This window comes from Chiloscyllium plagiosum, chromosome 10 (assembly GCF_004010195.1).
Source record: "Chiloscyllium plagiosum isolate BGI_BamShark_2017 chromosome 10, ASM401019v2, whole genome shotgun sequence".
Classification (NCBI taxonomy): domain Eukaryota; kingdom Metazoa; phylum Chordata; class Chondrichthyes; order Orectolobiformes; family Hemiscylliidae; genus Chiloscyllium; species Chiloscyllium plagiosum.
Window position 1 is genome coordinate 40,422,170 of NC_057719.1, and position 17,201 is coordinate 40,439,370.

At 42.0% G+C, this 17,201-nt stretch overlaps 1 protein-coding gene across 1 annotated transcript in view; it reads left to right on the forward strand.

Annotated features, from left to right (window-relative positions):
• tdrd9 (tudor domain containing 9) overlaps positions 1-17,201 on the forward strand; it is a 143,306-nt gene that overhangs the window by 55,625 nt on the left and 70,480 nt on the right. Inside the window, exons 9-12 of the mRNA XM_043697529.1 lie at positions 1,635-1,684; positions 2,633-2,687; positions 15,081-15,165; positions 16,746-16,803. Of these exons, the coding sequence (XP_043553464.1) occupies positions 1,635-1,684; positions 2,633-2,687; positions 15,081-15,165; positions 16,746-16,803 (248 nt within the window). The remainder of the gene's footprint in view (positions 1-1,634; positions 1,685-2,632; positions 2,688-15,080; positions 15,166-16,745; positions 16,804-17,201) is intronic.

Genomic DNA, 17,201 nt, shown 5'->3' on the forward strand with positions numbered 1-17,201 from the left:
AGTGACAAACAAAGAGTTACATTTTAATTTCATTATCAGGGACAAAACACAAGTAGATGAGACTTCGAATTTTGTGCTGATCGGACTAGTGGCCAAAGAAGGATTGAGCCAACTACTATACACTGAATGTAGTCACAACTCCTCCTGGTTAGATAGAAGCAAAGTGTATGGAACATGGATAGTACGGTAGTCAGGCTGCATCACTGCTATACCTGTGATATTAAAGAAGTCAAAATGTTTTGTTATCTAGTTGTCAGTTTAAAAGGTGCAGACGCATGGTGTTTTTTTGTGCCTTTATTAATAACTTATTGTTCTAATTAAGAATTATGAGGTAATTTTCAGCAATTTGCTCACCTTCTCTTTGTAAATGAGCTTCAGTGCTTTGCCAGGTACTTTAACATTTTGCAGAGAATCATAATCTTTATTGGAATTTAAAGGCATAATGTCTAAAGTGTGATATTGAATTAGATCCCCAGTATGTGTCTCCAAATTTTCTTTCCATAATGGCTGGCAGAGGCATAAACAAACATCTGATTTGATGTTGCTGGTTTTACATTTATCACTCAATATCAAAGTTACAATGTAAATTATCCAAAAGGATCACAGCAGGCAGTCACAGAGCATCACAGTCTTAGTGCTAAATGTGAAAAAATGGACTGCTTCTCACTATTGATTGTTCTACAAAAAGACACAGATTTTAAAAAATGAATATGACACACAGTAAATTTGCTGAGTTCAAGTTGGCAGCAAGGTACCCCTCACCACATTATTTGTACACCTGGAAATCTTGAGTACGCTTTGGCAATTTTTCCTTCCATCCCTTTTGGTTGCATTTTCAGGTCAGTAATTGTGGCAGCTGAGGTACTTTGCTGACACATTGATTTGGACAATGTAAGATATTAAAAATTTGAAGGGGTGAGGGTAACCTTTTTGTCTTCTGTGTATATCTATATCAGTTACTTAACAATGTTAGTGTTCTGAACATTATCGGTTGTGTTTGTATTGAGACTGGAAAAGATCTCCCAAATGTTTTGATTGCACTTTAGTTGTGTTTATCCATATATTTCTGCTAATAGTTGAATTTTTTCAAACTTGGGACTGGACGGTTGAAGTTATAAGGAGAGGCTGGATAGAGTGGGATGTTTCTCACTGTAATGTAGAGGTTTGAGGGGTGGCCTTAAGGAGGATTATAAAATCATGAGCATGTATCAGGTGTGTAGCAAAGGTCTTTTACCTAGAGTAAGGGAGTTCAAAACTATTTTTAAGGTGAGAGAAATTTAAAAGGGACCTGAGGGATAGCTTTTTCATTGAGGGTGGTCCATTTATGGAATGAACTGCCAAAGGATATGGTGGATGCAGTATAGTTACACCATTTAAAAGACATTTGGACAGGAACATGACTAGGAAAGGTTTAGAGGGATGGGGCCAAATCTAGGTAAATGGGACTAATTTAGTTTGGGAAACCTGGTCAGCATGGACGAGTTCGACTGAAGGATCTGTTTCCGGACTATAGGACTTTATGCAGTATTTTAGGTGTTCTACTTGTGTATCCCCCAAAATTAAGTAAGCATTTCATGATAAAGTTAATGTTGAAGCAAATTTTCATACAATTTTGTTAACTCTGATTTTAATAGATCAACAGGAATGAACTTGAACCGTGGCAGTGTATTGGTATTTTTGCCAGGTAATGTTTAAAAATTGTTCTAATGTTCAACAATATCATTTGAACAAGGGTGCCAAACATATTTCAGTTAACATGTTCAGCTCAGACTTATTCGTTTCAGTCAAACTGGTGAAACTAGTCGATTACGTGAGCAGAAGACTTTGCATCATGAAAATCCATCTCTTACTTCCGGGTTCAGAGTAACTCAGAACTAACAGAGCAGCAATGAAGGCAGCTACTCGACAAAGAACTTGTTCTGTAACATCAAGAAAATGTGACATGGCTGCTGTTTTTCTGATTTGAACAGAACCTCATTAAGTTAATGCCTTACGCTGCTTTCCAAGAGTGTGAGAATACCTTCGTATTCATTATAAACCCTAAAAACCCAAAGCAGCACCACTGATATTTGCCCAATCTTCGGCTTGTGGTTGTTGTCAGAGTTATTTTAAGTGCAGACTTGCTCTTGACTTACTAAATAGAATATTTGTATTAGCAGAAATTGCAAACTTTCCTGGTCTAACTTGGCTTTGTTTTGTGCTGTAAGTACACTGGAGGTCCATTTTAATATGATTTAACATCCTGTGACGACTAATTATGGGGGGAGTGTGTGTTACAGCTCCCAAAAGTAGATCGTCATCATCAAAATCTTGGTTTTCCTAATTAAAGTGGTGAGAAAATAGGTGTTTTCTTATTAATATGGTGTAGTTGTAAAGTGGTTTCATTTTTTGGATCTCTGTATTTGCACTGTAAAGGCCTTTGTAATATTAAGTCTTGAATATCTTTTCAAAAGCAAAAGTGCTGCAAATTACTTGGCAAATTTAAAGTGATTTTGTTTTTGTTTTCTTGTACATAGATATCAGATATACAATATAGCTACAATTAGGATATATACTTTGTTCAGATTTTGCGTTAATACATTTTCTCCCAGATACTTCGTCTGTGCTCACCTCTAATGTGTCCTATTTTTAGGCCTGGCAGAAATAAATTACCTGCATGAAGTCCTCACCTCCATGGTTCAGAAGAGGTATGGCATTGTTATTGACGTACAATGCAAGAGAGCAAATTCTTTGATAATGTATTGGTTTACTGACTCCTGGTTGCTCAGCATCTGCTTTCCTCCTGCCATTGAGGTCGCTTGAGCAGTTTTTCTCCCTTCACAGCTGTATATAAAAGCATGTTACCATAAATCTGATTCACTGAAAAACAGTTTGTGTGTAATTTTGTTGAATTTGAAAGTTGGTGCATTTTCCACTGTAATTGAGCAGTCCAGTCTTTCTTATTAAGCCCACGGTTGCAACTTATTACTTGAATTATTTCTGGAGAGTTTTCAAGTTAATAAACGGGGATTGTCAAAATGTCAATATCTTACAATACTGAATGATGCTATTCAGCCTGTTACATTGTTCTCGCTCTTAGACAGCAATTAATGCAATTTGTATTCTGTTTTGCCCATAACACTGCAGTTTTTTTCTGGAAATCTCTCGTATTATGAATTCTTCCTTCTAAAGAAGGTGCATTTTGAAAATAAATACTCTAAATGCTCATTAAAAATGTGTGTTTTGAAAAGAATGTTGCAAGCAACTTAGCATTTTTAATAAATAGTAAGTAATCAAGTGCAACCAATCTGAGTTCCATCACCATGTGTATATGTTAAATACAAATGTCAACATTTACCTATAAGAAATATTATGGTTTGTACGTGGCACTTTGACAGACGTTGTTAACTTAATGTAGTAGAGTTTAGTGGTTCTGGTTGTTTGTCTGACATGATGGAGAATAAGATGTTTTTTGTCTATACTTAAGTAGGAGTAAGGGTACAATAAAAGCAAAGGTCTATATTCTGCTCAATTAAGCTATGTCTGAAGAGCTCCTAAATAACTGTGTGCAGGAGGTGCCTCTAGCTGGAGCAACCCAAGCCCTGAGTTTTGGAGCTTGAGTAGGAGTGGGGTAGGCATTCATGAGTTGGGAGGTTCATTGGTCGTCCATGTGACCTTGCAACTTATGTGTAGGCATAGAGGGGATAGGTGACCACCAGACAAATGAATGGGACCAAGCGGGTAGTGAGGGCATCCCTTGAATACATTTAATTTTCAAACTAGTTTTGGAATCAAAGCCAGACTATTATTTAAATGATAAGATGACTCCAAAAAGTTCAGCAGAGGGATTTGGATGCAATTGTTCAAGAAACAGAATGTTAGCATGAAGCTATAACATTTGATTGACAAGGCATTATTGCTGGGCGGTTGGAGGTTAAAAATGGGAAGTTCTGTTGCAGCTGTACAGGCTTTTGGTGAGGTCGCACATACAGTACTGTGTACAGCTTTAGTGGCTATATTTGAGAGAGAAAATACAGGTGTTGGTGGCACTTCATAAGAAATTCACTAGGCTGGTTCCTGAGATGAAGAGGTTGACTTATCAAAAATGGCTGGACAGTTATTATGGAAGTTTAGCAGAATGAGAGGTGACCTTATTGAAACACAAGATTCTGAGGAGGGGTTGACAAATATTGCGAAGATGCTTTTCTCCCCAAGTTGAGGAACTTTGAGGAAGTTTCTCTTCCAAGTTGAGGAACCTTGAACTAGGAGACATAGATAAAGAATAAGGGGACATTTATTTAAAGATGCTTCTTTTCTGAGTGTAATGTCTATTTGAATTCTTGATCCTGAGTTGGGGAGGCTAGATCACTGAAAGTATTTAACAAAGACATCAGTAGATTTTTGAAATATCAGGAATTAAGGACTATGAGAAATGGCAAAATTAATGCATGGGCAGACGAGCTATAATTTGACGGAATGGTGGGACAGGCTTGAGGAGTTGAATGGCATACACCTGTTGCTTGTATTCTTATGAAAGACTGGTAAGATTGGTAATTCACCATTCCTGATTGCATGATACTCAGATGAGATAGAGCCGGGGACAGAAGAGAGGAGTTTGCAGTATCAATCAAGAAATCAGTTATAGCCATGAGGAGAGGTGATAGCTTGAAAGGAACATACATTAGTCATAATATTAGAAGTAAAAAAAGCCAAAATGGGCAAGCACTCTTGGGTGTGTACTCCTGGCCTCCAAAACAGTCAAGTGTAAGAAAGGGTACGAGTAATAAGCCAATCATGTTATGGGGATTTTACTTATCCAAATATTAATTGAGTAGGTTTAGTGACCATAATTCACTTAGATTGGCAATAGTTATAGAAAAGGTTAAGGGTAGGCCAAGACTCAAAGTTATAAACTGAGCAAAAGCTGATTTTTACCAAGATAAGGTATGAATTGGCTCAAATTGATTGAGCAGCTACTTGTAGATAAGACTGTCACAGCAGTGCTCCCACTGCATTCAAGGAGGAAATAGGTCTGAATAAGGATGGGCCAGAATCAAAGTTCTAAACTGAGTAAAAACTAACTTTAATAAGGTAAGATTCAACTTGGATATCATACCAACATCTGACACCATACTCGCCAGCTTCCTGAGGAGGATAAAATTTCCCTCCTCCAAAACTTCAGTGCCAGGATTGGAAAGGAGTCAGAAATTACAACTCCAAAGGGATTCTCCTACTTAACAACTGTGCAGTATGCTAGCTGGTCATGACTACTTGGATGCAGTCTTGATCACAACACTGGCACGTGATCTACTACATCATCATTCAATCCCAAGGCAAAAGGAATGTTCTCTATCAAAGTGATGAAGGGCTTTTGCCCGAAACATCAATTTTCCTGCTCTGCGGATGCTGTCTGACCTGCTGCGCTTTTTCAGCGCCACACTCTCGACTCTGATCTCCAACATCTGCAGTACTCGCTTTTGCCTGAAGACCAGTGCAGATGACCCCTGGACAGATCACTAGCTCATCTGTTCCTGTATGTCTATTAAATGCCACTAGAAGTGGCTGAAAACAAAGAAATAATTCAGAAGAAAAGCTCAATGTTGAGCCACTTCACGAGCGAAGCAGAGTAGTGAACTTCCAACAATGTCTTCACTAAAATTTCCAGAATTGATTTTAATAGAATAAAGGTAATCTGGAAAGAGCTGAAGATTGTAATTGTCTCATTCGGCGAAGAAGCCATCAGCTACTAAGCAGGAAATACCAAGACTGGTTTGATGAGAATGACCACATGATCTAAGAGGCCATTGACAAGAAGAGAAAAGCTCTTTGCTTCACTGGTGATATCATTTTGCCAAATATAAAGAGGAAAACTCATCAAACAGCAAAGGTGCCATTAGAAAGAAGAATTAGAGAACTAGTAGTGGATTGAGAAAGCAAAGGAGCTGCAACTCCTAGCTGACGAGCATAACACCTGAGGCTTTTTTAGTGCCACCAAGACAATATAAGGACCCAAAACACTTGGCCTCAAACTGGTATTTTGAGACTTTTGAGAGAAAACATCAGCCTTCGATGGAAAGGACACTTTAAAGAACTTGTAAACCACATTACAATAACAGATGAGGGCTGAAAATGTGTTGCTGGAAAAGCAGCAGGTCAGGCAGCATCCAAGGAGCAGGAGAATTGACGTTTCGGGCATTAGCCCTTCTTCAGGAAGGATGAGGACGTGTTTGAGGAAATCCCCCAAATCCCATAATGTGGCAGAAGTCAAAGCCACCACTAAACACGTGAAGAATGGAAAAGCCATCAAAGTGGGCAGGATTCCATTGACGAAGCAGAGCTTACCTGTCATTTCGATTAAATGCTGATAAAAATCTTTGACAATGAAGAAATCCCTGATCTTGGGGATGCTGTCATAACTACTGTCTTCAAGAAGGAGACAAAGTAGACTGTGGAAATAACCTGCAGAATCTCCCTATTCCCGATCAGTGGGAACGTCATCACCTGAATTTGTTAGGTGCCTTTACCCAATCTTTGAGGAAATTCTTCCTGAAAGTCAGTGCGGGGCACTTCTGACTGATCCGTGGAACTATGACCATAATGTTCCGTGTTCAGCAACTCCAAGAGACATGGCAGGAACAGCACCAACCACTCTACATGGCCTCCTTCAACTGAACCATGGCTCTTGACTCACTCAATCAGGAAATGCTATGGAAGATCCTGTCAAAGACCAGCAGTCCAGTGAAATTCATCAATGTACTCTCTCTTCCATGACTCTGTCAGTGATAGTCCTCACTGGCGGTAATGTGACAGAATTCTTTTGAGGTCAATACAGTAGTCACATAGGGATGGGTAATGGCCGCCATCATTTTCTCTATCTTCTTTGCCTCCATTTTTCATCTTGTCGAAAACACGTTTCCTGTGATGTGGACCTTGTCCACAGGATGGATGGAAAACCTTTCAGCCTCAACCAGTTGAATCTTGAGAGAAATGATCATTTGTGGAGCTACATATGCAGATGACCATGTCATTTGTGTTTTTGGAACAGAATCCTCAAACCTCACTTAACACTTTTAGGAATGCACTGAAATTGAAGCCACTCCAGGTCAAGTTCCAGTTCACCCGCCCATTAAGATTAACGGAGAAATCCTCTCAAATATGGAATGTTTCCCCTACCTGGGAAGACCCATTTCATCTAACACTGATATCAATGCAGAGATCGAACGCCACATCGTTGCCTTTGGATTCCTAAGATTGAGTCTTCTTGATGACCCTGACATCCATACTGATGCTGAGATCCTTGTTTATGAGGCAGTCATCCTTCTGACTCCTTTGTTTCACTCTGAAATTTATACTTTGTATAGATGCTGCCTCAAAGCCCTTGAAGTAGTATCAATGCTATTTTGAGATGGATTCTTGATATGAACGCGGCGGACAGATGTATTAACATCGAAACCCTTGAAGGAGGCAATAGCATCAACAATGAGATCATGATCATCAGAAACCAACTCTGCTGGGCTGGCTTCATGCTTTGTATGCCTAAGTTCCTGACTGCCAAAGTAAATGCTTGCCAGCTTAAGGAAATCACTTAAGAAGAAAACAGTCAAGCATTTTGAGGGCTCCTTGAAGGCTTCCATGAAGAAATGCAACTTGGATGTCAATGTGTGAGACACCTTCATTCAACAGAAACCATCTTGGAAGGATCTCATTTATGAAGGGACCCAATTCTCTGAGAACATCTATCACCGAAAGAAAGTACGGAAAGGGAATGACTTATGACTCTATGAAATGCCAATGTTCCTGAGACCAAGGACCAGTGCCAACTCCTGGAAACTCCTGCCAATGAGCGATTTAGAGCTACAGCTTGAAAATCTGGTCCATAAGACCATAAGACATATGAGTGGAAGCAAGGCCATTTGGCCTATCGAGTCCACTCTGCCATTTAATTGTGGCTGATGGGCGATTCAATTCTACTTACCCGCACTCTCCCTGTAGACTTAATTCCTTGCGAGATCAAGAATTTATCAATCTCTGCCTTGAAGACACTCAAAGTCCCAGTCTCCACTGCGCTCCGTGGCAATGAATTCCACAGGCCCAATACACTCTGGCTGAAGAAAGGTCTCCTCATTTCCGTTCTAAGTTGACCCCCTCTAATTTTAGTCTTCCCGCCCAACAGAAGCAATTTCCTAGCGTCCACCCTGTCTAAGCCATGCATTATCTTATAAGTTTCTATTAGGTCTCCCCTCCATCTACTAAACTCCAATGAATAAATCCCAGGATCCTCAGCCGTTCATCATATGTTAGGCCTACCATTCCAGGGATCATCCGTGTGCATCTCGGCTGGACATGCTCCAGTATCAGAATGTCCTTCCTGAGGTGTGCGGCCCAAAATTGGACACAGTATTCTAAATGAGGCCTAACTAGAGCTTTATAAAGTCTCAGAAGCACATCGCTGCTTTTGTATTCTAATCTTCTTGAGATGAATAAACCACACAATGACCTGGAGCCTGTGACCAATGACATGGAGTTACCTTGGTGGACAATCATATTCAGTCATGGATAATTGCAGATGAGTGACCATTATTCACTTAAATTGATAGTTATGGAAAAGGATAAAGATGGGCCTAAAATTCAAGGTCTAAACTGAGCAGAGGTTAATTTTACTAAGGTGACTTATGATTTTACTCAAATGGACTGTCAGCAGCTACTTGTAAATGAAACTGTATCACAGCAGTGGGAGGCATTCAAGGAAAAAATAGCGAGAGTGCAAGGCACTCTTTCAAAAAAAATAAGAATGGGACCAAGATCAGAGAACCCTGAATGTCAAGTACCATAAAGGTTAGAATTAAGAAAGTAAGAGCTTATGGCAGATACCCAGGTCTCAATCTTGTACAGTTCATGAAGGAGTATAAAAAGTACAAGGAAGAATTTAAAACAATATTGTGAAAGTGAAGAGAATACATGGGAAAATCTCTTCCAGGTTTTAAATGTAAAAAGAACATGAGAGCAACTTTAGGGATCATAGCAATAACTTGCAAACTAACTGGACATGAAGAAATTCAGATATATACATCAGAGGGGGTACTTGACCCTCAGCTCTGAAGCTTGCCCCTTGCTCTGAAGAACCTCTATGTTGTTTTAGACTAAGCACCATCACCATGGCCCAGAAACACACAGACAAATCTCCTGTTATCCATGGAAATTGCCATTTGTCAACCTGTCATGACCATCTTGTGATCTCTCATACACTTGCAGGCTGCTTGGGAAGACTTCATTTGTAGGGTGCACTAGCAAATTGTATTGAAAGGCAGCTTCCTGGGCACTTTGCAAGCAGGGCTGAAATCCCTGGTGGTGTGGTCAGTTTGGAGGTGGCATAAATGACGACGGATGATACGATGTATATGGAGGTTGGTGGGGTGGTAGTCCGCAAGTAGGCGGCCTGTCTCCCCAATATATCCGCAAGTAGGCGGCCTCTCTGGGACACCCGGACCAACCAACCCAACCACCCCGTGGCTCAACACTTCAACTCCCCCTCCCACCTGACCTCTCTGCCCCCACCCCCACTCCGGCCTATCACCCTCACCTTGACTTCCTTCCAACTATTGCATTTCCAACGCCCCTCCCCCAAGTCCCTCCTCCCTACCTTTTTTCTTAGACTGCTGGGCACACTTTCCTCATTCCTGAAGAAGGGCTCATGCCCGAAACGTTGATTCTCCTGCTCCTTGGATGCTGCCTGACCTGCTGCACTTTTCCAGCAACACATTTTCAGCCCTGATCTCCAGCATCTGTAGTCCTCACTTTTTCCCACTTTGCAAGCAGGGCCAGGCAACCAATTCATGGATTGGACCAGGCTGTAGCACTTGCACATTTCACACCTACCTGGATAGTCCTACCATCATGTTGTGCTAGATAGAACGATCATATGACTTGGCTACTTAGCTTGCTGGTTAGCTGTCCTCAGTCAAGGTGTTTGCATCTTGCTGTATGGCAGTGCTGTTTGGCATCTGGAGCATGTAATTGCAGTTTGTATGGCAAACACACTACTTCTATTGGACTTTGGGACATGGCAGCCTGCTTAGTGCGGATGCAGGTCTCAGCAAAGTCTATGCAATGGCCTGTAATGGATTCCCATTACAGTAAGTCAATGGCATCCTCTGATTCCACTCCAGCAGATTGGCCGCAGACTGGCATCTGGTTGGAGTGTTATTGGTCAGGGAGTTGGTACTTCTGCAGTCTGGGAGTGGGTCAGTCAGTTCCAAGGCTCTATAGCAGTAAGACTGTGGGATAGGGTTAATGTGGTCAAGGCAATGTACAGTCATCAGTCAGGGGTTTGGGCACTTGCTGTTTGCTTAGGTCGCTCATGGTGTCTATATCGCCTGTCTAGAGAGACTAAGGGGATGACGGGTGGGGGAGACAAGGCAGGCCCCATGGGAGATTCATCCATGTCATGAGCTTCCAGGTGGAAGAATGCATGACCACACCTGGTATGGTCTCCTCATGCCAGTAGCTGGGGGAAAATTGTGCAGTGTGGGCTCATGTGGAAGAGTTGGGTATGACCCTGGGGAAGTGTGAAGCCCATTGCATTTATAAGAAGGGGACTTGGATTGTTGAGGGTTTAACGACACATAGAGGCTGACGTTTGGAAGCTGCTGGTCAAAAGTTGCTCATTGTCCCATTGCATCATGTTGGATATCAAAGATTGTACATTGGGGAAGCAAATGGCAGTGAACACATTCTGAATTGTTGGGGATACTTGACCTGTGTGTAATGGAGCTGTAAGGCCCACTGTAAAGAGAAGCAGTATTACACTGTATAGACCAGTGGTTTCCCTAATACATTGGCCTCCAATATGCTGTGCACCTTCCTGTCACAGATATCACTGACTCATTCATACTATTTGGAGACAGGGAAGGAATAGGGATGGTCTAGGAAGAGGGCAGTGGTTTCTCTAAGACCCATTACCCTGTAAATACTGTGTTTCTCTTGTTCATCGATGCTGCAGCAGGCTGCCAACACAAATATCAATCTGTGTTACATCCTATGTGACCATAAAGTAATGCATGATGTTGGCACAGTTACATTCAGGGCTGTGGAAAGACAAACAGCCAAATGTAAACCAGTGCTATTTTGAGACAAAACGTCAAATAATATGCAGTCCATGGTCATCCATGCAACCCAAGTGTCTTCTGCATGTTCTCTCTTTCTTCCTTCCCATTACAACTTAGCTACCTACTTCCTGATTCTACAACTGAGGTTGAGAGAGCTTGCTTAGCCGTTGAGTCTATTGGCTTAGGAGGTTTATGTCTGCTAGCCCAGACATGTCTAAGGCTGTCTTATCAGATAAGTTAGACTCTCCTCGGTGTGAACTTCTAAGAGTTGCAAGGGCACAGGCAAGATAAAGAACCCAATTACATAAAATGTGTCCTGAGTAGAGACTTCTGAGGGGCCTGTGTATGGTACCCTCTCTGGCTGATTGCTTCCTTTGCACTGCACTCCCTCCTTGTGAGGGAGGAGCACTTGAAGTGCTTGCCAGGACCCCCGCATTGACGCATATCTTTGGTCTTCAGAACCAATGTCTGGGGCAGGAAATCGCAAATGTGTGTGTACCTCTCCAGGAGATCTGGAGGTGCTGGATCTGGTTCTCCATGGCAGCTGCCAACCTGTTCCTGGAGGCAGTCGGGTATTGCATGACTGTATCACATATCTACGCTGCTGTGGCTTGAACAATGTGGGCCATTGTATTTCACATCCCTGCCTGGTCCTGTTCCTCCTTTTGCATGTGGATAAGGTTCCTGATGGCTGATACTATGGGCTTCTCACCTACCTGGGACTGAGTAGTCCTCCAAATACCAGCGGCCTGGGACATTTCTTCCTTGGCCAGCTGCTGAGCTGTTGTAATGAGATTATGCACTCTGTTTGTAAAGCTGAAATTCCAACCAGTGTGTTGCTGTTTGGATGCCTTTGTATTACCACTGCAGTACCTGAGGTCGAAGAGGTAGCTTCTTTGGGATTGGGCCGTTTCACTACATTGGTGGTGGCGATGCTGGTGGTGTGTGCAATTCAAACAAAAGCATTGTAGCCAGTAGTTAGAAATGGTGTGCAATGAGTGACCCTATCGGTGGAGTTACTTTGGGATTTGCGGTCTCACGAAAGCCAGAGTTCTTTCCTTGTAGATGATTAGTGAGCCTCAAGTTGGGCACCCCTTCTGGCTGTTTCTGCCCTGCTGTGGACTGTTTTCTCCAGTAATAAAAGAAAAGGAAGGATAGGTGAAATGAAAGTGGGTTAAACTGCTTTTAAATCTAGCACAAAGGTGAGGTATTTTGAGGGAATGAATATTCAGACAGAGGCCAGTCAGGATTTGTGGTGTGGGAGGTTAGCAATGTTGAGAGCAATTGAGGGAAGAAGTAAGGAATGGTAGGTATTTCAGAGACCGAATCTTGGGAGGTGTATGCAATAGCAGATAGAACCCTGGTACACAGATGGCACTGACTTGGATGGTAACCTCAGACTAGATTGCCAGGTCTAGTGGCGTGGCTCTTACAGCAAGAGAGCCCCTCTCTTCTGCACTAACCACCTGTGCCTATCAGAGGATCATGGTGCCATCTTCCTGTTCTCAGAAAATGTTCTTGACTGAGCAGGCCAGCTTAGAAATGCCAGGGCACATCTGGATGCATCATGACCATTAAGATGGCAGAGGTGCAAGAGGTACTGGTCATTTAAATCGATATCCACTAGAGCGACAAGTTCTATGAACTGTGTGTGGTAAGATAGGGATAGAATCAGATGGATGCCATTGGGTCAGGTGTAAATAGTTACTGTATAGTGTGTGTTAACAAATGGCAAGAAACCTCACAAAGCCTTACAGCAAATTATACTCCAAAAGTCTTGTTGCAATAGCCAAAGTCATGTGAAATTTAGTTGCTGAGATAGGAAATTTTCAACATTGGTTGAGGCATCTCTGCTCATCTTGTTTGTGCTACCTGAAAAGCAGTTAGAAGCTCTAATTTCAACCCTGGCTCATTCTGTAGTACCTTACTATATCAGTAAACAAACAACAGTTTGTAGATCTTTTGTCGCATTGTTGAAAATTTAGCTACACTTACATTATATTTTAATCTTTTTAATGGGTAAAATAGAGATCTCCCCATCACCTAGGCAAAAGTGAGTACTGCAGATACTGGAGATTAGAGTCAAGAGTGTGCTACTGGAAAAGCACAGTAGGCTAGGCAGCATCCAAGGAGCAAGAAAATCGACGTGTTGGGCAAAAGCTTTTCATCAGGAATGAAGCTCCGGGATAGAGAGAGATAAATCGAAGGGTGGTGGGGCTGGGGAGAAGGTAGCTGACAGTGCAATAGGTGGACGGAGGTGGGGTAATGGTGATAGGACAGAGTGAAGGGTGGAGCGGCTAGGTGGGAAGGAAGATGGAAAGGTAGGATAGGTCATGAGGGTGGTGCCGAGTTGGAAGATTGGAACTCTGGTAAGGTGGGGAGCGGGGAAATGAGGAAACTGGTGAAATCAACATTGATGCCAGGGGGTCGGAAGGTCCCAAGGCAGAAGATGAAGCTTTCTTCCTCCAGGCATTGGGTGGTAAGGGAGTGGCAATGGAGGAGGCCCAGGACCTGCATGTAAGTAGACAATAGGTGCAGGAGTAGGCCAATCTGCCCTTCGAGCCAGCACCACCATTCATTATGATCATGGCTGATCATCCTCAATCAGTGTCCTGTTCGTGCCTTGTCCCCATAACCTTTGATTCCGCTATTCTTATGCAACTCTTTCTTGAATGTATCCAGCGACTTGGCCTCAACAGCCTTCTGGGACAGAGCATTCCATACACCCACAACTCTCTGGATGAAGAAGTTTCTCCTCAACTCTGTTCTAAGTGGCCTACCCCTTATTTTTAAACTATGTCCTCTGGTTCGGGATTCACCCATCAGCGGAAACATGCTTCCTGTCTCCAGAGTGTCCAATCCTTTAATAATCTTATGTCTCAATCAGATCCCCTGTCAGCCTTCTAAACTCAAGTGTATACAAGCCCAGTCGCTCTAATCTTTCAGCGTAAGGTAGTCCCTCCATTCCGGGAATTTACCTCATGTCCTTGGCTGGGTGGGTGGGGGAGTTGAAGTGTTCGACCACGGGGCGGTGGGGTTAATTGGTGCGGGTGTCCCGGAGATTTTCTTTGAAGCGCTCTGCAAGTAGGCACCCTGTCTCCCCAATGTAGAGGAGACCGCATCGGGAGCAACGGATACAATAAATGACGTGTGGAAGTGCAGGTGAAACTTTGGATGTGGAAGGATCCTTTGGGGCCTTGGACGGAGGTGAGGGGGGAGGTGTGAGTGCAGGTTTTGCAATTCCTGCGGTGGCAGGGGAAGGTATTGGGTGGAGAAGGTGGATTGTTAGGGGGCGTGGACCTTACAAGTGCTCGCGGACGGAACGGTCTTTATGGAAAGCAAATAGGGGTGGGGAGGGAAATATATCTCTGGTGGTGGGGTCCGTTTGTAGGTGGTGGAAATGGCGGAGGATGATGCGATGTATCTGGATGTTGGTGGTTGGAAGGTGAGGACCGGGGCATTCTGTCCTTGTTGCGGTTGGGGGAGTAGGGTTCAAGGGCGGACTTGCGGGAAATAGATGAGATATGCTAGAGGGCATCATCAACCATGTGGGAGGGGAAATTGTGGTCTTTGTAGAAGAGGGCAATCTGGTGTGTTCTGTGTTGGAACTGGTCTTCCTGGGAGCAGATGCGAAGGAGGCGGAGGAATTGGGAATAAGGGATAACATTTTTGTAGGAGGCAGGGTGGGAAGAGGTGTAATCCAGGTAGCTGTGGGAGTTGTTGGGTTTGTAGAAAATGTCAGTGTTGAGTCGGTCACCGTTGATGGAGATGGAGAGGCCCAGGAAGGGGCGAACAATATCAGATGGTCTCCCAATCACCTGTCAACATATTGAGATTCTGCTGTTGCAAATTTCTGCAATAAGTATAAACTAGCTATGAGTACTGAAACTTTATTAATTGCTTAATTCAAAAGTATGACTGTACCAAAATTAAGAACCTTTTTTAGAATGCATTCTTATCAATTAAAAAAAACTAAAAATGACGTTTTAATTGTAGGCTACATGTATATCCACTACATTCAAGTGTGACCTTAGAAGAACAAAGTAATGCGTTCCTGACCCCTGTGCCTGGCTATAGAAAGGTGAGAGTATCATAGAAAGTGCTTGTAAAACACTCCATTTGAATAATTCTCCAGTGATACTTGACTTGCTTTTGTGACTCATTAGGAGTTTAGCAATCATCTTAAGCTTTTCTAATGCAATAGCAAGATGTGTTTTTTTTAGTTAAGTTTCTTCTGGTAAACATTGCAGTAATGTACTGAATTTTGAATAAAAATAGCTTCTCATTGTTAAATAAGTCAACAGCAGTGGAGGTCCATAAATATGTTCAGTTCAGATAATGAACTGCTGGTCAATCTTGCTAAATGAAGGTACTTGTAGATCAATCACAAAATGTGGATAGACATCTTATTCTTAAGAGTGACATGAAAATGCATTTTCTGAAGTTCTGGTTTGCTTGAGGTGCACTGTGCACGTCATAGGAACAAATCCTGGTGAAATCTGAGGTGTGTTAGAACAGTTTGGAAACTATGACTCTGAATTGTGCCTAAACTGCTGTTCAGTCAGTCCTGCAGAAAGTAGGTCTTGCCGATATGGCAAGGGGAATGTACAGCAATTAGCAGAGTTGCTAATTTTCTTGCAATTTTTTACACCATTGAAATAAACCAAAAGATAGAAAGTTATTAACTGTTTTAAAACTGCTTCAGGTATTTTCCAGATGCATGTCATCACATACATCATGTAGATGTTGCCAGCTTTACTACTTTATACATGTATTGCAATATCCTGATATGTGGATTAAGTAGTTGGCCCCTTCGTCTGTGTGTTCACTGCATTAACTTCAGAGGTAATGGGTAGATTACAGAATCATTGTAAGATTACCATGGGTCATTTGTAGAGAGGGTCTTGGAGTAGAGTCCTGAAAAATTCCTCTGTAGTGCTTGCTGAAATGGCAGACTTATTTGCTTTCATTAGCTCTGGACCTGATTATTCCAGTCTGCTGCTAGGTTGCGTCCCATCTCCTACACCCATAAACTTCACCTTTGTGATAACTGACCTGCTTTGGGTTTCAGTTGAGTTATGCCTCAATTTTTAAAATTTCATCTTGTTTTCAAAGCCTCCCATAGGCTTTTCTTTCTTTATCTCTGTTACCTCCTCTGAGATAGCTGGGCTCCTCAGTTCTGGTCTTTTGCCTTCCTGATTTTAATGCAACACTGTTGGCAATGGTCAACATCAGTTTTCAAGGATGTATGCTCTGAATCTCTCTCTGTAAAACTTTCTCCATCCCTCCCCCTTTTTCTGCTTTCAGAAACCCCTTAAAACCGATACTTTGCCTTATGTTTTTGATCCTCTGCCCTGTTGTCTCCTGATACGTTTTGGTGTTGAATTTTATTTGGTAGTCCACTTTGTGCTTTGGGATGCTTTACTTCATTAAACATCACAGCTATTGTTATTTTCTTCACAAGAATAGACTCTGAGATGTATTGTGGATTTAAAATCAAATCATTGTTCTATTATGCATCAAATTTATTTTCTCATATAGTGCCTTTTTTGTGCTTGGTTATTTTATGTCTCAAGAATGGCATAGAAGTAAGGACTTTGTAATTTGTTCATTTTAATATTTCATATTAGTTGTTATTGATTCTGTTTCCCTTAAAAATAGATTATTTTGTCAACAAATATCGCTGAGAGCTCTGTCACAGTTTCAGATGTTAAATATGGTAAGCCTTTGTTATTTTGTCCTACTTAAGATAATATTCACTGTTTATAACTAACCTATTACCATTTTGCTATTCAAGTTGCGTAATAAGCTTGTAAAATGACAATTGCAAGAATGCTTGTTTGAATTTGGAGAGCAGCTGGACAAAGTAAAGCAAGGAGATGGGTGAGTGAGGGGAATCTTCAAGGTGAAACTCTTGGAAAAATATCATCTTGTTTTCATATATCATTTAAGTAAAATTGACTGTTTTGGTTTAACTTTCAGTAACGAAAGTTAAAAAGGTAGCTAGATGATGGTGTTTTCTTCGGCTGTAGCAGAGCTGATCACCTGAGTCTCGGATAGTATAAATCCATTAGTCTGCCACTTCCATAGAGTGGAGCTGGGAATTTGATTAGGTGA